Source organism: Cherax quadricarinatus, chromosome 91 (assembly GCF_038502225.1).
Source record: "Cherax quadricarinatus isolate ZL_2023a chromosome 91, ASM3850222v1, whole genome shotgun sequence".
Classification (NCBI taxonomy): domain Eukaryota; kingdom Metazoa; phylum Arthropoda; class Malacostraca; order Decapoda; family Parastacidae; genus Cherax; species Cherax quadricarinatus.
In genome coordinates, this window is record NC_091382.1 from 1,942,495 (window position 1) to 1,965,117 (window position 22,623).

The 22,623-nt window shown below is 45.5% G+C and overlaps 1 protein-coding gene across 1 annotated transcript in view; it reads left to right on the top strand.

Annotated features, from left to right (window-relative positions):
• ChT (choline transporter) overlaps positions 1 to 22,623 on the top strand; it is an 85,013-nt gene that overhangs the window by 24,210 nt on the left and 38,180 nt on the right. Inside the window, exons 2-3 of the mRNA XM_070104318.1 lie at positions 16,511 to 16,570; positions 16,887 to 17,059. Of these exons, the coding sequence (XP_069960419.1) occupies positions 16,521 to 16,570; positions 16,887 to 17,059 (223 nt within the window). The 5' untranslated portion in view covers positions 16,511 to 16,520. The remainder of the gene's footprint in view (positions 1 to 16,510; positions 16,571 to 16,886; positions 17,060 to 22,623) is intronic.

The window sequence follows — 22,623 nt, forward strand, 5'->3', positions numbered from 1 at the left end:
TAAATGCAAGGTTCTGAAGCTCGGGAGTGTCCATAACCCTAGCACTTATAAGTTAAATAATGTAGAACTTAGCCATACAGATTGCGAAAAGGACTTGGGGGTTATGGTGAGCATTATTATTATTATAATCAAAAAGAAGCGCTAAGCCACAAGGACTATACAGCGCTGCAGGGCAGGAAGGAAGTGAGGGCATCAGGTGGCAAAAGGGAGATGGATGAGCAACAGGTTACGGATAACAGCGGGGCAGTGGATGGTGAAAGGGTAAAGGGCAGCAAGAGACTGAACCAGAAAGGGCTGAGGGGAGTGCGAAAAGTATCATCAGAGTTTGTGGAGTAAATCGGACGTTGTCAAGAAGTCAATGAGAGAGTCAGGATTAAAGGAGGGTCCATCAGCAAGAAGGGAAGGTAAAGAGAGAGTAGTAGAACGAAGACGACGTTGGAGGTAAATTCTGCGTGCTCGTTGATAGAGAGGGCAGTCTAACAGAATGTGGCTAATCGATACTGGAACTTGACACTGCTCACAGAGAGGAACAGGGTGCCTCTCCATGAGATACCCATGAGTAAGACGAGTGTGGCTAATGCGAAGGCGGGAGAGAGTGGTCTCCCAACTTCGGTACTGATGACAAGAAGACGGCCAGTAACCTATGCTCGGTTTAATAGAATGAAGTTTGTTACCGAGCAGAGTTGACCAACGTTGTTGCCAACGGGTGCGAAGGTGGGTAGCTATTGCAGCAAAATAGTCCAGAAATGGAACACCTCGATAGGAAATTGGTAGGTCATATACTGCTGACCGCGCAGCAGTGTCTGCCTGTTCATTGCCCTGTACGTCGACATGACCAGGGACCCAACAAAAAACAATATCTTTATGTTTGGTAGAGATACGGCGTAGCCAAAGTTGGATACGGAGAACTAGGGGATGAGATGTATCAAATTTTCGTATAGCCTGTAGAGCACTAAGGGAGTCTGAGACTACTACAAATGATGACACAGGCATAGATGCAATACGAATAAGTGCTGCAAGAATGGCATACAGTTCAGCAGTAAAAATGCTAGCTGAAGATAGTAAATGCCCTCGTACGACGCTGTCCGGAAACACTGCTGCGAATCCGACGCCGTCTGAAGACTTAGAGCCATCTGTGTACACAGCGGTGGCATGAGAATGGGAGTGGAAGTGATCAAGAAAAAGAGAGCGGGAAGCCACCGTAGGCAGTTGAGCTTTCGAGCAAGGGAGTGAGAAAGAACAGACCCGAACAGCTGGAACTTCCCAGGGGGGCAGGGAAAAGTGAGATGCTACATGAACATATAAAGGTGGTAACTGAAGGGAAGACAAGAGTGAATGTAGGCGAAGAGAAAAGGGACGGAGCAAACAGGGGCGGCGAACGAATAAAGAATGTCTACTAATATCGGTGACCATTCTATAAATGGAAGGATTGTGTAGATCGTGAGAGCGTACATAGTAACGAAGGCAATGGGCATCACGGCGATCAGACAAGGATGGAACATTTGCTTCTGCATGAGGCTCTCAACAGGGGAAGAGCGAAAAGCACCAAGGCACAAACGTAAGCCTTGGTGATGGATAGAGTTAAGGCTAGAGAGAGTAGCAGGAGAGGCCGCGGAATAAATCTGGTCACCATAATCGAGTTTCGATAAAACGAGGGCTGAATGTAGGCGAAGCAGAGTTCGACGATCAGCTCCCCAGGAAAGATGAGCAAGGGTTTTAAGAAGGTTTAGCCGGCTGTGACAAGTTGCCTTCAGAGAGGTAATGTGAGGTTTCCAGGTTAACCGACGGTCAAAGAGAAGGCCTAGAAACCTGACTGTATCACGTTCGGGGATACGGGAGCCATAGAGATACAAAGGATGATCGGAGATAACAGAGCGTCTAGTGAAAGTAATTTGGTGAGTTTTGGTACTTGAAAATTTAAACCCATGTGTGGTGGCCCAAGTGGAAACACGGTCGACCGCATGCTGGAGAGAAACTGCAATAAGGTGACAGTCAGCGCCTGCACAAGCAATAGCGAAGTCATCAACATAGAGTGATGACCAAATATTGGGTGGAAGAACAGAGGCCAAATCATTTATAGCAAGGAGAAAAAGTGTTGTGCTTAGAACACATCCCTGAGGGACACCTTCAGCTTGGACGAAGTCCGGGGAAAGAACATTATTGACTCGAACACGGAAATGTCTGTCAGTTAAAAAGTTCTTAAGGAAGGATGGTAGATTGCCTCGGAGGCCTAAGGAATGGGCCTGGGCCAAAATATTATACCTCCAAGTTGTGTCATATGCCTTCTCAAGGTCAAAAAATATGGCAATAACTGAGCGATTATTCGCAAAGGCATTACGAACATACGTATCCAAGCGTAGTAAGGGGTCTATGGTAGAACGACCCTTACGAAAGCCATATTGACTAGCGGAGAGACTGTTGTGAGTCTCTAAATACCACATTAAACGTCGATTTACGAGGCGTTCCATCACTTTGCAAACTGCACTTGTAAGAGCGATGGGGCGATAGTGGGAGGCATCATGTCCTGTAGTACCCGGTTTGCGGAAAGGGAGAACAATGGCAGATTTCCACAGCTGGGGAAGAACTCCTTGTGCCCAAATAAGATTGAAGAGGTGTAAGAGGACTACAAGGGCTGACCGATGTAAATGTTGTAACATACGAATATGAATGTCATCAGGCCCAGCTGCCGATGATCGGCAGGCTGAGAGCGTTGCCTCCAGTTCTTGAAGTGTAAAAGGCACATTATACTGTTCTTCTCCGAGAGAAGAAAAGTCCAAGGGTACTAACTCTCTGGCAGACTTTGAGGAAAGAAACGAGGGGCATAGATGGAGCCCTCGGGAAATACGGACCAGATGTGTGTCAATGGCAACGTCGAGAGGGTTTGCTATATCAACACCAGTGACCCGTAGAACAGGAGCCGGGTCAGGAGAGTATTTACCACTCAATTTCCTCACTTTTTTCCAGACTGCACTCATAGAAGAAGCAGAGGTGATGGTGGAAACATAGTCTCGCCAACAAGTGCGTTTAGCTTCACGGATGACACGGCGAGCGATCGCACGCTTCTGCTTAAAATCAACAAGTCTCTCAGCGGTTCTATTGTACCGGTACCTGCCCCATGCAGCACGTTTCAAACGTACTGCACGAGCACAAGCAGGAGACCACCAAGGCACGCACTTCTGAGAATGCCTGCCTGAGGTTTGGGGTATAGAATGAGAAGCTGCGGTATAAACTGATGTCGAGAAGATGTGTAGGAGCTCATCAATGGAGGATGAAGAAGGAACCTCACTAAAAGCAGTGAGGTGTGAGTAAAGATCCCAATTTGCCCGATCAAATTGCCAGCGAGGGTTACGGGAAGGTGGTGAATAGGAAGGAGAAGTAAGAATGATCGGAAAATGATCGCTGTCATGTAAGTCTGGTAGAACAGACCAGGTGAAGTCTAGTGCAGTGGAGGAAGAGCAGACTGATAGATCGATGCAAGAGAGAGTATGAGTACGAGGATCAAAATGGGTGGGAGTACCCGTATTTAAAACATGGAGGGGGTGAGAGGCAAGAAAAGCCTCCAACTGAATGCCACGTGAGTCACAATGAGACCCCCCCCAGAGGAAATGGTGGGCATTAAAATCACCAAGTAACAGAAGTGGTGGTGGTAAGGATGAAACAAGAAAGGCAAAGTCTGGGATAGAAAATGCTCGAGAAGGAGAGAGATATAAAGAACATATTGTAAACCACTTATTCAAGTGGATACGGGCTGCAGTGTAATGCAGCGAGGTATGGACAAATAGTTGACAGTACGGAATATCATTGCGTAGAAGAAGGGCACTTTCATTAAAGGTCCCATCTGAGAAAGGATCCGAAGAATACAATAAATTATAGCCTGAGATAGGTTGGAAAACAGCCGAGTGTAATTTTGGTTCTTGTAAGCAAGCACCAACAGGGGAAAACCTGGAAAGCAACATCTGAAGCTCACCCCGATTACCCCTGAGGCCGCGGATATTCCACTGTAAATAGGCCATGATTGGCGATGAAGAAAATATCAGGAATCTGTAGGTAAAGGCACCTACGGACTAGAGGGGTTAGAAAAGTCAACGTGTGGTGGCATTGGAAGATGTTCAAGTAGCGAAGGAACGGAGCGTTGCGAAGAATGGGGTTGTGAAGATGGAGGAGAGGGAAGAGAAGGAACAGGAAGTGAATCAGTGTCCATTGAAGGTTTAGTCTCTGCAATATATTCTGAAATGGCTTCAAGTGTTTCTGAATTCAAAGATGTATGGGAAACCATATTGGAGATAGGAGGAGGAGGGTGAGTAAAGATTGGGACAGTAATGGACTGTACCAAAGTAGAGGGGGAGGGAAAAGTGTAAGGGACTGGAGATGAAGTGTGGGGGGGGACAGAAGAGGTAGAAACCTGGGAGGTGACAGAAGAGGGAGAAACTTGGGAGGGGACGGGGGTGGAAGGCATAGTACGAGGAGGAGGGTGAATCTCCACACTTGTAATAGAGCCAGAGAGAGGGGAAGAACTAGGTACAGAGACTGGAAAGGTAACGTGTGGAGGTGGAAGAAGGGAAGGAAGGGGCAAAGAAGATTTGAGCAATGTGGATTTTTTGGACTTCTGAGTAGAGGGGCGATTGGTATTAGGTGTCGTACGAGGTCTTGTCGATACTGGGGCTTGTGAGGAAGGACGCGAAGATGTGAGAACAGACTGAGTTGTAGTCGGGACGTCAGAGCCAAGGACAGCAAAAGGATTAGATGCCGTAGTGGCTATGGGAGGGGTAACAACAGAGGAGGCTGCAGAAGATGGGACCCCAGAAGTGGGGGGACGTTTGGAAACACGAGAATAAGAAACACGGGGTAGTCTCCCTTGGAGGCGGAGATGAGTAACTGCCATAGCATAAGGGAGACCTTCTGCCTCTTTGAGGCAACGGATTTCACGTTCATTTAAGTAGACCTGGCAACGGCGGGAGTACGAAGGGTGAGCTTCATTACAATTAAGGCAAGATGGAGGTTGACTGCAAGATGTATTAGAATGGTTGTCGGCACCACAGACTGGGCATTCGGCCATAGATCTGCAATATTTCGCTGGGTGACCAAAACGCCAGCAATTTCTACATTGTTGCGGTGTAGGTATCACCTTTCGAACTTGTAACCGATGTCCCGCGACATATACAGAGGACGGGAGTTCTCGGCTGTCAAAAGTTAAACGAGCCACATTGCAAGGGTAACGTCTCCGCCCCCGGGCAGGAAGGACATAAGTGTCTACTTTGAGGATTGGGAGATCCTGGAGTTCCAGCTGTTCAAAAATGTCATTGCCACATGACTGGAAATTCTGTTGGACTATGGTATGGGGCAGAATGACAGTACCACTACAAGAATTGAGAGAAAGATGTTTTTCAATAGTGATAGGAGTAGTATCGATATTCGAAAGGAGAGAAAGATCATGAGCTTGGGTAGCATTCTGGACAGTGACGATGCGTGTACCGCTCTTGAGAGCGTGAAATGAAATATCTCTGCCAACATGACGTAGGAGCGCTTTGGCAATACTATGGTCAGAAAGGTAGGCAGAAGAAGTTGGTCTTAAAGTAAAGAATTTAGTCCATTGTGTGGTCCGAAACTGAGCGTGGAGAGGGAGTGCTTGACGTGTCGGTCGTTTCCGAGTAGAATGGGAAGGTAACGACGGAGCATCATCAGGAGATTGACGTTGGCGTTTAGGAGTAGGACCGGAGTTGGTCCGGCAGGAAATGGGTGGGCGATTCGAAAATTGCCGTACCGTAGAGGGAGAAGCCGGAAGCATAGTCAAAGGAGAGCGGAGTTCAGACAAATCGAAGGAGTCAGTCGAAGCCCCGGTACCTGAAGCGGGTGAGGAAACAGCACCAGCAAGAGGTACAGGGGCATCAGGAGTGTCCGAAGAGTGGTCTAAACACAAGGCAGGGTCAGAATGGGGTGCGGTATCAAGAAGGGGCCCGGGGGTAGTGGTTTCATGGACTAGGGCTGCCATGGTTAGGTTACTCCTTTGCTTTTTGTTTTTAAGAAAAAAAAAGAAAGAAGAAAAGAAAATAAAAATAAAAAAAAGAATAAAAAAAGGGGGGAGCGGGGAGGAATAGTTCCCAGGAGGAATGAAAGGGCCGGAAATCCCCCTCCGCGCCCAAGAGGACTCGACACCGCTAGTAGCGCAGATGCAGCATGGAACCCGTGCCATACCCTACCCTTCATGCCAGTAAACCAGCAATCTGGGATAGCAACCTCACATCTGCCGAGCTACCTCGGTGGACAAAAGAGAGGGCGGCCGGATATCCGCCACAAAGCATACCTCCTTCAGCCACCACCCCCGGAATCCGAAAGGTGGCTTCCAGAGATACACCCGTCGCCCAAAAGACACCCAAAGCTACTCCGGGATACCGGAGAGGGATCGGGACATCCCCAGGCAATCCAGATTCCACGGCAAACTACGCCACCGCCAAGAAACCTCAACGGAATGGGATGGACCCCGGTGTCCTTTCCCCTACCTAGGAACTAGTGCGCCTGTGGGAGAAATCACGAAGGCCAAGAAGAGGAAGGGCAAAAGGGAGGGGTGAGGAGGAGGAGGAGGAATGGAAAAAGGGGAGGATGGGGAGGATGGGATAGGGGAGGGGAGAATGGGGGGTAATTAGGTTCGGTCTGAGGAAGAAGACCGACAGGGCTAATTCCTCAGACCAAGAGCCTCTTCACCACGCCAAGGAGCCCCCCTTGAAGAGGTTTATGGTGAGCAGCAACCTTAAACCAAGGCAGCAATGCCTAAGCGTACGTAATAAGCCAAATAGATTACTGGGATTTATATCAAGAAGTGTAAGCAACAGAAGTCCAGAGGTCATACTGCAGCTTTATACATCATTAGTAAGGCCTCACCTAAAATATGCAGCTCAATTCTGGTCTCCATATTACAGAATGGACATAAATTCGTTAGAAAACATTCAGCGTAGGATGACTAAATTATTACATAGCATTAGAAATCTTCCTTATGAAGAAAGATTGAAGACTCTTAAGTTACATTCACTTGTTAGACGAAGAATGAGGGGAGACCTGATCGAAGTGTATAAGTGGAAGATAGGTATTAATAAAGGGGATATTAACAAGGTCTTGAGTATACCTCTCCAAGAGAGAACCCGCAGTAATGGATTTAAATTAGATAAGTTTAGATTTAGAAAGGACATAGGAAAGTATTGGTTTGGAAATAGGGTAGTTGATGAGTGGAACAGTCTACCTAGTTGGGTTATTGAGGCTAGGACTTTGGGTAGTTTCAAATTTAAGTTGGATAAGTACATGAGTGGGAGGGGTTGGATTTGAGTGGGACTTGCACATCGGAGCTTGAACATTAAAATGGTATAAAATGGTATAAAATCTGTCGGTATTTTATACCATTTTAATGTTCATTCTGTCAGACACTGCAACACAAGGGTATCTTGGTACAGACCATCAACTTCGACCTCTACTAGTGAGAACGGCTGGGTTTGAGAGGGACCTGCCCTCCCAAAGCAACCCCCGTCTCACCTCCTGGCACTATATAAAGGCTCCATCCTGTCACTTCAACTTCATATTGTTTCAGACAACGGAACAATGCTCTTCTCCAGACTGAGGGACTGACCACCTCAAAACTTTAAGGGTGATGGACTGATTACATCGTCTTCAAGTATCTTCTGCTTCTATCAACTTTTCTGTACTCGACTGAAGAAGCCTACTGTGTAGGCGAAACGTTTCGGAATAAAGATACCTAACTGTTGCATATGTGTCTTACACATCGGAGCTTGTGCAAGAAAGGTATAAAATACCGACAATATGAAAGTTAAGACACATGTGCAACATCTGGATATCTTTATTGTAGTAGACGTTTCGCCATCCAGTGGCTTTATCAATACAGATTCTAGGACTCTCCTCCACCACGATGCTGTGAACACTAACTCCAAGGCCGAGGGACTGATTACCTCATCTTTTGTATATAGTTCTACTGTCTTCCTATTATGTCCTAGAATCTGTATTGATAAAGCCACTGGATGGCGAAACGTTTACTACAATAAAGATATCCAGATGTTGCACATGTGTCTTAACTTTCATATTGTCGGTATTTTATACCTTTCTTGCACAACTTGTCAGACACTGCAACATCATGGAATCTTGGTTCAGAGGACATCTACAAGACCTTCTTCACGGCTGCTGCAACTAACCCATCTCTTTGGGAAGGACCTACTTCCACTGGGGAATCCCGCCTACCAGTGACTGCCCTCGTCTGCTGCCCGTCCCATTCACTGACGCCTATAAAAAGCGCCAGTCTTCTTGCCTTTGCTCCAGACTCTCCTCCACCACGATGCTGTGAACACTAACTCCAAGGCCGAGGGACTGATTACCTCATCTTTTGTATATAGTTCTACTGTCTTCCTATTATGTCCTAGAATCTGTATTGATAAAGCCACTGGATGGCGAAACGTCTACTACAATAAAGATATCCAGATGTTGCACATGTGTCTTAACTTTCATATTGTCGGTATTTTATACCTTTCTTGCACAACTTGTCAGACACTGCAACATCATGGAATCTTGGTTCAGAGGACATCTACAAGACCTTCTTCACGGCTGCTGCAACTAACCCATCTCTTTGGGAAGGACCTACTTCCACTGGGGAATCCCGCCTACCAGTGACTGCCCTCGTCTGCTGCCCGTCCCATTCACTGACGCCTATAAAAAGCGCCAGTCTTCTTGCCTTTGCTCCAGACTCTCCTCCACCACGATGCTGTGAACACTAACTCCAAGGCCGAGGGACTGATTACCTCATCTTTTGTATATAGTTCTACTGTCTTCCTATTATGTCCTAGAATCTGTATTGATAAAGCCACTGGATGGCGAAACGTCTACTACAATAAAGATATCCAGATGTTGCACATGTGTCTTAACTTTCACATCGGAGCTTGTTTCTTGGTGGCATTGAAAATAGGGCTGGTCAAATGTTTGTTACTGGGATGAATTGTAAAGGACCTGCCTAGTATGGGCCAACAGGCCTGCTGCAGTGTTCCTCCTTTCTTATGTTCTTAACAAAGATACCCAACTGCTGCACATGATTTATTGCTCCCTGAATCCCTACAAGTATTCACTCAAGCACCTCACCACTGCTGACAACAGCAGTGGTGAGAGCCAGTGAAAAATAAATCAAGTCTCATTAAACCAGTGTTGCATCCTTGGCTATATTCCTACCATATGTGTCTTATGTGTCTTACCTAACAACCTGTCGGTATTTTATACCATTTTAATGTTCAATCTGTCAGACACTGCAACACAAGGGTATCTTGGTACAGACCTGCAATCAACTTCGACAACTTCCACTAGTGAGAGGGGCTGGATTTGAGAGGGACCTGACCTCTCAACATCTGAGTACTTACTTCTCCTAGTGGCCTACGTCTCACCTCTTGGCGCTATAAAAAGCTCCATCCTGTCACTTCTTCTCCATATTGTTTCATACTATGGAACAATGCTCTTCTCCAGACTGAGGGACTGACCACCTCAAAACTTTAAGGGTGATGGACTGATTACATCGTCTTCAAGTATCTTCTGCTTCTATCAACTTTTCTGTACTTGACTGAAGAAGCCTACTGTGTAGGCGAAACGTTTCATAATAAAGATACCTAACTGTTGCATATGTGTCTTACTTAACACACTATACATCCTGTGTGTTGATTGAGACACTTATGCAGCATATGGGAATCTTTATTCAGGAAACGTTTCGCCACGCAGTGGCTTCATCAGTCCAATACAAAGAGGAAGGCGTAAGGAGAGGAGGAGAATGAGGTAATCAGTCCCTCAACCTGGAGTCGATGTGTTCAGTCCATCAATCTTGTAGAATGTTTTTCAAACCATTCATCACATCCTGTGTGTGTGTGTGTGTGATGAATGGTTTGAAAAACCGACAAGTTGAAGATTGAGACACTTATGCAGCATATGGGAATCTTTATTCAGGAAACGTTTCGCCACACAGTGGCTTCATCAGTCCAATACAAAGAGGAAGGCGTAAGGAGAGGAGGAGTATGAGGTGATCAGTCCCTCAGCCTGGAGTCGATGTGTTCAGTCCATCAATCTTGTAGAATGTACTATACATCCTGCTCAAAGAACGTTTATCCCGTATAAAGAAATTAGATCAAATAGAAATGACCCAAAATGAACATAAGAACATAAGAATGTAGGAACACTGCAGAAGGCCTACTGGCCAATACGAGGCAGGTCCTTATCAAAACGATCTTGTCGGTATTATATACCATTCGTACACAAAACGATCTCTACCTAAAGCCACCCACGTCTCACCTCCTGGCACTATATAAAGCCCCATTCTGTCACTTCAACTTCATATTGTTTCAGACAACGGAACAATGCTCTTCTCCAGACTGAGGGACTGACCACCTCAAAACTTTAAGGGTGATGGACTGATTACATCGTCTTCAAGTATCTTCTGCTTCTATCAACTTTTCTGTACTCGACTGAAGAAGAGAGTAAGACACATGTGCAACATCTGGGTATCTTTATTGTAGACGTTTCGCCATCCAGTGGCTTTATCAATACAAATTCTAGGACATAACTTGAAGACAGTAGAACTATGTACAGAAGATGAGGTAATCAGTCCCTCAAACTAGGAGTAGGTGCGAACAGCACCATAGTCGTGAATATTGTTTCAGACAACGGAACAATGCTCTTCTCCAGACTGAGGGACTGACAACCTCAAAACTTTAAGGGTGATGGACTGATTACATCGTCTTCAAGTATCTTCTGCTTCTATCAACTTTTTGGGTTTTGTGTGCTCTTGAGTGGTGACCTGTACTTTGAGTGCTGACCTGTACTTAACTCTGTGAAGAAGTGTCTTGTTTGCTCCCGTGGACTGAACCAAGATGCCCTCCATCGAGCAACTTTACCAGCAAGTTAAGGAAGAATTGAAGGCAGCGAAGATGGAGATACGGCGATTGACCGAGGAAAACAAGAGGATTCGTAGTAGTCCTCCTGTTTCGAGTCCTCAGGTCAAGAAGGGATCGTGGTCAGTGGCTGGACAGCAGGGGACGACGAAGTTGACGATCAAGAAGACGAATGGAAAGCCAGAAACGATGAAGAAGAAAGAGACTGCTGTGGAAACTCCCGTGGAAACCTCCAACGCATTCTCGGTGCTTCCCGACGAATGTGAGTCTACTACTGGGATCGTCACGACGAACGACAAGGAAGGTAAGAATATTGTTGTTGTTGGGGATAGCCAGGTTAGATACATGGATAGGGCATTCTGCTTGAAGGACAGGAGTAGGAGACAAAGGGTATGCTTTCCTGGGGCTGGGATGGAGGACATTGTTAGCCGGCTTGACAACATCATGAACGGTAATGGGATCAATCCTATTATTTGCCTCAGTGCTGGAGGCAATGATGTAGGCAAGCGTAGAAGTGAGGATTTAGTTAGAAAGTTCAGGACAGCTATAGACATGATTAGGAAGAAGGGGGGGCGCCCTGTTATATGTGGCATTTTGCCAAGAAGAGGTGTTGGTAATGAATGGTTGTCCAGAGCAATTGGTGTCAATTGCTGGCTGGACAAATACTGTAAGGAAAATGCGGTGACATTCATTGACAACTGGGACCTCTTCTATGGCAGAAATGACATGTATGCCAGGGATGGGGTTCACTTATCTAGGTGTGGGGTGGGAGCACTGGCCAACGCAGTGGAGGGAGCTGTTAGGTCTTTAAACTAGGAATAGTTAGTGGTATGGGTTTCTGCGGGAAAACTGTGAAGTCTCAGGGTAGTAATATGAGTACTAGGAGAACTAGTAATAGGCAAAATGAGGTGGATATCGGAAAGCCAGTGGCACTAATTGACAAGGACAGTAATAGGTTTAGTAGAATAACAGAAAGGAGCAGGAATGATAAAGAGAAAGGAGGGTCCTTAAGTATATATTACACAAATAGTCGCAGTGCTAGGAATAAGATGGACGAGTTGAGACTAGTTGCTAGTGCAGGTAACATAGATGTATTTGCCATTACTGAGACGTGGTTTAATTCAAAAAGTCGGGACATGCCTGCAGAATGTCACATTCAGGGTTTCAAATTGTTCCAAGTAGATAGAAGTATCGGGAAGGGGGGTGGGGTGGCATTGTATGTCCGAGATCGCTTGAACTGTTGCATTAAAACGGGTATTAAGTCTGAAGTAACACATACAGAGTCTGTTTGGATAGAATTCTCAGAGGGGCATGAAAAATTAACTTTAGGTGTGATATACCGTCCCCCAAATTTAGATAGGGACCAGGGAAGACTACTATGGGAGGAAATTGTTAGGGCCACAAGGCACGATAATGTAGTAATTCTAGGAGACTTTAACTTTAGTCATATTGATTGGAATTTCTTGACTGGGAATTTAGAATCATACGACTTCTTAGAAGTAGTTCAGGATTGTTTTCTGAAGCAGTTTGTGACAGAACCTACAAGGGGTAATAACCTGCTTGACTTAGTTCTGGCAAACAATGAATCCCTTGTTAATAATTTAGAAGTTTCAGAAGAACTGGGTGCTAGCGACCACAAATCAATTACATTTAGAATTGAATGGAAGTATGATAGTAGGGATAACTCAGTAACAGTCCCAGATTTTCGCTTAGCAGATTACGATGGGCTTAGAGAACACTTATCATCTGTTGACTGGGGTAACGAAGAGAGCTATCAATATGACAGTTTTCTGAACACAATACATGCTGCTCAAAGAACATTTATCCCTTATAAAGAAATTAGATCAAATAGAAATGACCCAAAATGGATGAATAATAGGCTGAAATATCTACTAGGGCATAAGAAAGGAATTTATAGGCGTATCAAAAGAGGCGAGGGTCATCTTATGAATCAGTATATTGACACTAAGAGGGACATTAAAAAGGGGATAAGAAAAGCTAAAAGGGACTATGAAATTAAAGTTGCTAGGGATTCTAAAACTAACCCAAAAAGTTTTTTCCAGGTATATAGAACAAAAGTCAGAGATAAGATAGGTCCCCTTAAAAATAACTATGGGCATCTTACTGACAAAGAGAATGAAATGTGCTCGATTTTAAATAATTATTTTCTCTCGGTTTTTACACAGGAAGACACTAATAATATTCCGGTAATTAATTTTTATAGTGGATCAGAAGAAGATAAATTATGTAACATCACAGTCACTAGTGAAATGGTTGTGAAGCAGATAGACAGACTGAAGCAAAATAAGTCACCGGGTCCTGATGAGGTTTTTTCAAGGGTTCTAAAGGAATGCAAAATGGAAGTCTGTGAACCATTAACTAATATTTTTAATTTATCTCTTCAAACAGGTGCAGTGTCTGATATGTGGAAGATGGCTAATGTAATTCCTATTTTTAAAACAGGGGACAAGTCGTTACCGTCAAATTACCGCCCAATAAGCCTGACCTCAATTGTAGGCAAATTACTAGAGTCAATTATAGCTGAGATTATAAGAAGCCATCTCGATAAGCATAGCTTGATTAATGATACTCAGCATGGATTCACAAGAGGCCGGTCTTGTCTAACTAATTTATTAACTTTCTTCAGTAAAGCTTTTGAGGCTGTTGACCACGACAAAGAATTTGATATTATTTACTTAGATTTTAGTAAGGCATTTGACAGAGTTCCGCACCAAAGACTGTTGAAGAAAGTAGCAGCTCATGGCATTGGGGGAAGGGTGCTCTCGTGGATCGAATCATGGCTCACAGACAGGAAGCAAAGAGTGTCCATAAATGGGGTTAAATCCGAGTGGGGATCAGTAACAAGTGGCGTTCCACAGGGATCAGTCTTGGGCCCGTTGTTGTTTATAATATATATCAATGATCTTGATGAAGGAATTACTAGTGATATGAGCAAATTCGCCGATGACACGAAGATAGGTAGGATAATTGATTCAAACGTAGATGTTAGGGAACTTCAGGAGGATTTAGACAAACTCTACTCTTGGTCAGAAAAGTGGCAGATGCAGTTCAATGTAGATAAATGCAAGGTTCTGAAGCTCGGGAGTGTCCATAACCCTAGCACTTATAAGTTAAATAATGTAGAACTTAACCATACAGATTGCGAAAAGGACTTGGGGGTTATGGTAAGCAGCAACCTTAAACCAAGACAGCAATGCCTAAGCGTACGTAATAAGGCAAATAGATTACTGGGATTTATATCAAGAAGTGTAAGCAACAGAAGTCCAGAGGTCATACTGCAGCTTTATACATCATTAGTAAGGCCTCACCTAGATTATGCAGCTCAATTCTGGTCTCCATATTACAGAATGGACATAAATTCGTTAGAAAACATTCAGCGTAGGATGACTAAATTAATACATAGCATTAGAAATCTTCCTTATGAAGAAAGATTGAAGACTCTTAAGTTACATTCACTTGTTAGACGAAGAATGAGGGGAGACCTGATCGAAGTGTATAAATGGAAGATAGGTGTTAATAAAGGGGATATTAACAAGGTCTTGAGGATATCTCTCCAAGAGAGAACCCGCAGTAATGGATTTAAATTAGATAAGTTTAGATTTAGAAAGGACATAGGCAAGTATTGGTTTGGAAATAGGGTAGTTGATGAGTGGAACAGTCTACCTAGTTGGGTTATTGAGGCTAGGACTTTGGGTAGTTTCAAATTTAGGTTGGATAAGTACATGAGTGGGAGGGGTTGGATTTGAGTGGGACTTGCACATCAGAGCTTATTTCTTGGGTAGCATTGAAAATTGGGTGGGTCAAATGTTTGTTAGTGGGATGAATTGTAAAGGACCTGCCTAGTATGGGTCAACAGGCCTGCTGCAGTGTTCCTCCTTTCTTATGTTCTTATGTTCTTAAGAAGCCTACTGTGTAGGCGAAACGTTTCGGAATAAAGTTGTCTAACTGTTGCATATGTGTCTTACCTAACAACCTGTCGGTATTATATACCATTTTGATGTTCATCAATGTTGAAGTAGGTCGTGCCCAAGAATTAGGCAAGCGAAGAATTCCCAAGTATTAAGATCCCAAGAAGTTGCAGTGTCTGACAGGTTTGTAGATGAATGGTTCAGAGAACCTTCATGTTGATAAATTAGACACATGTGCAACTCTTGGGTATCTTTATCGAGGAAACGTTTCGCCACACAGTGGCTTCATCAGTCCATACAAAGGAGAATCTTGAAGAACAGGAGGAGAATGAGGTAATCAGTCCCTCAACCTTGAGTCGATGTGGTCAGTCCATTAATCTTGAATAGAATACGGCATACGTGCTGAGAAGGAGCTTATAAACCGTTGGCAGGAGAGGTGCAGCAGTCATAGGTTTATAAGCTCCTTCTCAGCACGTATGCCGTATTCTATTCAAGATTGATGGACTGACCACATCGACTCAAGGTTGAGGGACTGATTACCTCATTCTCCTCCTGTTCTTCAAGATTCACCTTTGTATGGACTGATGAAGCCACTGTGTGGCGAAACGTTTCCTCAATAAAGATACCCAAGAGTTGCACATGTGTCTAATTTATGTCCATGTATTGTTTGTGGAAATAAATGGTATAAAATACCGACACAATGGAAATATCAACACATGCAGTATAATGTGATCCTTTATTGACTACGTTTCGCCCACACAGTGGGCTTTTTCAAGTCACAAACAGATCTGTTTATGACTTGAAAAAGCCCACTGTGTGGGCGAAACGTAGTCAATAAAGGATCACATTATACTGCATATGAGTTTGTATTTCCATGTATTGTTTGTAATGGCTTGATAAAGCTCCTGGAGAGCGAAACGTTGCCACAATAAAATGTCACATTAGTTGCACTTGTGTCCTTTTACTTTACATATTGTCGGTAATTCTACCAACTTTATTACATACAGTCCATACATGCTTCTCCTGTGTATGGACTGATGAAGCCACTGTGTGGCGAAACGTTTCCTTAATAAAGATACCCAAGAGTTGCACATGTGTCTAATTCATCATCTCTCTGGTGCTGTGCAAAGAAAGGTATAAAATACCGACAATATGAAAGTTAAGACACATGTGCAACATCTGGATATCTTTATTGTAGTAGACGTTTCGCCATCCAGTGGCTTTATCAATACAGATTCTAGGACATAATAGGAAGACAGTAGAACTATATACAAAAGATGAGGTAATCAGTCAGACTCTCCAGACTCTCCTCCACCACGATGCTGTGAACACTAACTCCAAGGCCGAGGGACTGATTACCTCATCTTTTGTATATAGTTCTACTGTCTTCCTATTATGTCCTAGAATCTGTATTGATAAAGCCACTGGATGGCGAAACGTCTACTACAATAAAGATACCCAGATGTTGCACATGTGTCTTAACTTTCATCTCTCTGGTGCTGGAGAGTTCATTCACTCACGAGTAAAAACGGGACTCACCAGCCTTACACACGGAAACCTCAGGTTACGAATTTCGTTCCCACAATGTTTACCTTTTTGTTCCTGCAATGTAAGGTTGTTGTTTATGCAATGTAATGTTGTGATCAGAGTGTAATGTTGTTGTTCCTACAGAGTTGTGATCATGGAGAGTCTGGAAAGTGCCGTCAACTCCACTAACTTTGCCGATGGAAGGTAAGTACATGTACTCACTTATCTGTACACATGGAAATGGACCCAGGCATACTCAGAGTTGTACTCACTGTACTACTACTAATCTAATTTGATCAGTAAAATAACATATCAGTACTACAACTACTACTTCTAATCTAATTTGATTAGTACAATACGATGGGAGGGGCTGGGTTTGATTGGTGTTGGGGGGTGCTGGAGTTGTTTCTTGAGTAGCTCTAGGTAGTTGTCGTTTTGATGAGGACCTGCCTCGTATGGGCCAGTAGGCCTTCTGCAGTGTTCCTACTTTCTTATGTTCTTATGATGTGTATTTGTACAGAAGGACGGAAGGAGTGAACGTGGTTGGTCTGGTATCAATCATAATCTTCTATCTGGTTATTCTGGGCATCGGTCTGTGGTCAGCGTGGCGAAGGAGAGGCGTCAAGACCACAGATGAGGTGATGCTGGCTGGCAGGGACATTGGCAGCTTGGTTGGCATCCTGACTATGACGGGTGAGTACTTCCAGGTCACCTTCCTGATTAATTCCAGGTCACCTTCCTGAGTAGTTCCAGGTCACCTTCCTGAGTAGTTTCAGGTCACCTTCCTGAGTAATTCCAGGTCATCTTGAGTAGTTCCAGGCCACTTTCCTAAGTAGTTCCAGTTCACCTTCCTAAGTAGTTTCAGGTCACCTTCCTGAGTAGTTCCAGGTCACCTTCCTCAGTAGTTCCAGGTCACCTTCCTCAGTAGTTCCAGGTCGCCTCTCTACGTGAACAATACCGACAACCTAACAAGTCACATCTGCAACAGTCAGGTAATTTGAATTAGACACATGTGCAACTCTTGGGTATGTTTATTGAGGAAACGTTTCGCCACACAGTGGCTTCATCAGTCCATACAAAGGAGAAACTTTGTAGACGAATGGTTCAGAGAACCGACATGTTGATAAATTAGACATGTGCAGATACCCAAGAGTTGCACATGTGTCTAATTTATCAAAGGAGAAACTTTTCTTCAAGTTTCTCCTTTGTATGGACTGATGAAGCCACTGTGTGGCGAAACGTTTCCTCAATAAACATACCCAAGAGTTGCACATGTGTCTAATTCAACAACATGTCGGTTCTCTGAACCATTCATCTACAACAGTCAGGTAACTTCATTCCAAAACGTTTCGCCCACACAGATGAAACAGAGGCAGTGGAAGCAGTAGGTTAGTACCTGAGGAACTGCAGCCAATTCTTGGGTAACCTTGAGAAAAAGTTGTACACAAAGGTGGGTGGGAAAGGTGCTTTAGAGAAGGACGTGCCTTGTATGGACCAGTAGGCCTTCTGCAGTGCTACTCCAGTTTTATCTCCTTATGTTTAGGTAAGACATATGCAACAGTTAGGTATCTTTATTTCGAAACGTTTCGCCTACACAGTAGGCTTCTTCAGTCGAGTACAGCAAAGTTGATAGAAGCAGAGGAGACTTGAAGTGACCTACGTCTCAGTGATCCGTATTGATCTGGCAGTAGGAGTGATCTGTATTGATCTGACAGTAACAGTAATCTGTACTGATCTGACAGTGGCAGTGATCTGTATTGATCTGACAGTGGCAGTGATCGGACTGTGGCAGTGATCAGACTATGGCAGTAATCTGTAATGATGTGACTGGGAGTGATGAGACTGTGGCAGTGATCTGTACTGATCTGACTCTGGCAGTGGAACTCTTCAGGCATCTCGTTGCCTCCTCTTGTCTTTCAATAAATTTTGAACAGCCGAGTCAATAGGTGCGTAACAGGTGAATCCCACAGGTTATACCTTTTATGGAGTCGTCTGGTGATTGTGTTTTGTGTGAGTGGAGAAAACACTGATGGATTTTTACGTCCCTCTTTCACTACCGTCAGCGTCCACAATCCTTACTCTGTTTTGCTTGTGTGTTAGATGTGGCGCACACATGGCTGTGTGAGTGTCAGGTATGGTGCACACATGGCTGTGTGAGTGTCAGGTATGGTGCACACATGGCTGTGTGAGTGTCAGGTATGGTGCACACATGGCTGTGTGAGTGTCAGGTATGGTGCACACATGGCTGTGTGTCAGGTATGGTGCACACATGGCTGTGTGAGTGTCAGGTATGGTGCACACATGGCTGTGAGTGTCAGGTATGGTGCACACATGGCTGTGTGAGTGTCAGGTATGGTGCACACATGGCTGTGTGAGTGTCAGGTATGGTGCACACATGGCTGTGTGAGTGTCAGGTATGGTGCACACATGGCTGTGTGAGTGTCAGGTATGGTGCACACATGGCTGTGTGAGTGTCAGGTATGGTGCACACATGGCTGTGTGAGTGTCAGGTATGGTGCACACATGGCTGTGTGAGTGTCAGGTATGGTGCACACATGGCTGTGTGAGTGTCAGGTATGGTGCACACATGGCTGTGTGAGTGCCAGGTATGGTGCACACATGGCTGTGTGAGTGTCAGGTATGGTGCACACATGGCTGTGTGAGTGTCAGGTATGGTGCACACATGGCTGTGTGAGTGTCAGGTATGGTGCACACATGGCTGTGTGAGTGTCAGGTATGGTGCACACATGGCTGTGTGAGTGTCAGGTATGGTGCACACATGGCTGTGTGAGTGTCAGGTATGGTGCACACATGGCTGTGTGAGTGCCAGGTATGGTGCACACATGGCTGTGTGTCAGGTATGGTGCACACATGGCTGTGTGAGTGCCAGGTATGGTGCACACATGGCTGTGTGAGTGCCAGGTATGGTGCACACATGGCTGTGTGAGTGTCAGGTATGGTGCACACATGGCTGTGTGTGTCAGGTATGGTGCACACATGGCTGTGTGTCAGGTATGGTGCACACATGGCTGTGTGAGTGCCAGGTATGGTGCACACACATGGCTGTATGTCAGGTATGGTGCACACATGGCTGTATGAGTGTCAGGTATGGTGCACACCTGGCTGCATGAGTGTCAGGTATGGTGCACACATGGCTGTGTGAGTGTCAGGTATGGTGCACACATGGCTGTGTGAGTGTCAGGTATGGTGCACACATGGCTGTGTGAGTGTCAGGTATGGTGCACACATGGCTGTGTGTCAGGTATGGTGCACACATGGCTGTGTGTCAGGTATGGTGCACACATGGCTGTGTGAGTGTCAGGTATGGTGCACACATGGCTGTGTGAGTGTCAGGTATGGTGCACACATGGCTGTGTGAGTGTCAGGTATGGTGCACACATGGCTGTATGAGTGTCGGGTATGGTGCACACATGGCTGTATGAGTGTCGGGTATGGTGCACACATGGCTGTATGAGTGTCAGGTATGGTGCACACATGGCTGTGTGTCAGGTATGGTGCACACATGGCTGTGTGTCAGGTATGGTGTACACATGGCTGTGTATCAGGTATTGTGCACACATGGCTGTGTGTCAGGTATGGTGCACACATGGCTGTGTGAGTGTCAGGTATGGTGCACACATGGCTGTGTGTCAGGTATGGTGCACACATGGCTGTGTGTCAGGTATGGTGCACACATGGCTGTGTGTCAGGTATGGCGCACACATGGCTGTGTGTCAGGTATGGTGCACACATGGCTGTGTGAGTGTCAGGTATGGTGCACACATGGCTGTGTGAGTGTCAGGTATGGTGCACACATGGCTGTGTCAGGTATGGTGCACACATGACTGTGTGTCAGGTATGGCGCACACATGGCTGTGTGTCAGGTATGGTGCACACATGGCTGTGTGTCAGGTATGGTGCACACATGGCTGTATGAGTGTCAGGTATGGTGCACACATGGCTGTGTGTCAGGTATGGTGCACACATGGCTGTATGTCAGGTATGGTGCACACATGGCTGTGTGTCAGATATGGTGCACACATGGCTGTATGAGTGTCAGGTATGGTGCACACATGGCTGTATGAGTGTCAGGTATGGTGCACACATGGCTGTGTGTGTCAGGAATAGTGCACACATGGCTGTATGAGTGTCAGGTATGGTGCACACATGGCTGTGTGTCAGATATGGTGCACACATGGCTGTATGAGTATCAGGTATGGTGCACACATGGCTGTATGAGTGTCGGGTATGGTGCACACGGCTGTATGAGTGTCGGGTATGGTGCACACGGCTGTATGAGTGTCAGGTATAGTGCACACATGGCTGTATGAGTGTCAGGTATGATGCACACATGGCTGTGTGTCAGGTATGGTGCACACATGGCTGTATGAGTGTCAGGTATGATGCACACATGGCTGTGTGTCAGGTATGGTGCACACGGGGCTGTGTCAGATATGGTGCACACATAGCTGTGTCAGATATGGTGCACACATAGCTGTGTCAGATATGGTGCACACATGGCTGTGTCAGATATGGTGCACACATGGCTGTGTCAGATATGGTGCACACATGGCTGTGTCAGATATGGTGCACACATAGCTGTGTCAGATATGGTGCACACATAGCTGTGTCAGATATGGTGCACACATGGCTGTGTCAGATATGGTGCACACCTGGCTGCATGAGTGTCAGATATGGTGCACACCTGGCTGCATGAGTGTCAGATATGGTGCACACATGGCTGTATGAGTGTCAGGTATGGTGCACACATGGCTGTATGTCAGATATGGTGCACACATGGCTGTGTCAGATATGGTGCACACATGGCTGTGTCAGATATGGTGCACACCTGGCTGCATGAGTGTCAGATATGGTGCACACATGGCTGTGTCAGATATGGTGCACACATGGCTGTCAGATATGGTGCACACATGGCTGTGTCAGATATGGTGCACACCTGGCTGTGTCAGATATGGTGCACACATGGCTGTGTCAGATATGGTGCACACATGGCTGTGTCAGATATGGTGCACACATGGCTGTGTCAGATATGGTGAACACCTGGCTGCATGAGTGTCAGATATGGTGCACACATGGCTGTGTCAGATATGGTGCACACCTGGCTGCATGAGTGTCAGATATGGTGCACACATGGCTGTGTCAGATATGGTGCACACCTGGCTGCATGAGTGTCAGATATGGTGCACACATGGCTGTGTCAGATATGGTGCACACCTGGCTGCATGAGTGTCAGATATGGTGCACACATGGCTGTGTCAGATATGGTGCACACATGGCTGTGTCAGATATGGTGCACACATGGCTGTGTCAGATATGGTGCACACCTGGCTGGATGAGTGTCAGATATGGTGCACACATGGCTGTGTCAGATATGGTGCACACCTGGCTGCATGAGTGTCAGATATGGTGCACACATGGCTGTGTCAGATATGGTGCACACCTGGCTGCATGAGTGTCAGATATGGTGCACACATGGCTGTGTCAGATATGGTGCACACCTGGCTGCATGAGTGTCAGATATGGTGCACACATGGCTGTGTCAGATATGGTGCACACATGGCTGTGTGCTTGTTAGCTCCGTCTTGGTCCCTCAACCATCTTTCCAATTTATTGCTAATCACGAGTCTTCTGGCAAGATCTCTGACAACAAACACTTGGCAATACTGCTCTATTGTGCAAGAAATAGATCCTCTTGTCTACTCTGTGTTGTCTCCTGAGGCGCCAGTATTGACGTGTGTGTACTCACCTATTTGTACTCACCTATTTGTGGTTGAAGGGGTCGAGTCACAGCTCCTGGCCCCGCCTCTTCGCTGATTGCTACTAGGTCCTCTCTCTCCCTGCCCCATGAGCTCTATCATACCTAGCCTTAAAACTATGTATGGTTCCCGCCTACACTACGTCACTTTCTAGGCTATTCCACGGCCTGACTACTCTATGACTGAAGAAATACTTCCTAACATCCCTTTGATTCATCTGAGTCTTCAACTTCCAATTGTGCCCTCTTGTGTCTGTGTCCCATCTCTGGAACATCCCGTCTTTGTCCACCTTGTCTATTCCGCGCAGTATTTTATATGTCGTTATCATGTCTCCCCTGACCCTCCTGTCCTCCAGTGTCGTCAGGCCGATTTCCCTCAACCTTTCTTCGTAGGACAATCCCCGTAGCTCTGGGACTAGTCTTGTTGCAAACCTTTGCACTTTCTCTAATTTCTTGACGTGCTTGACTAGGTGTGGATTCC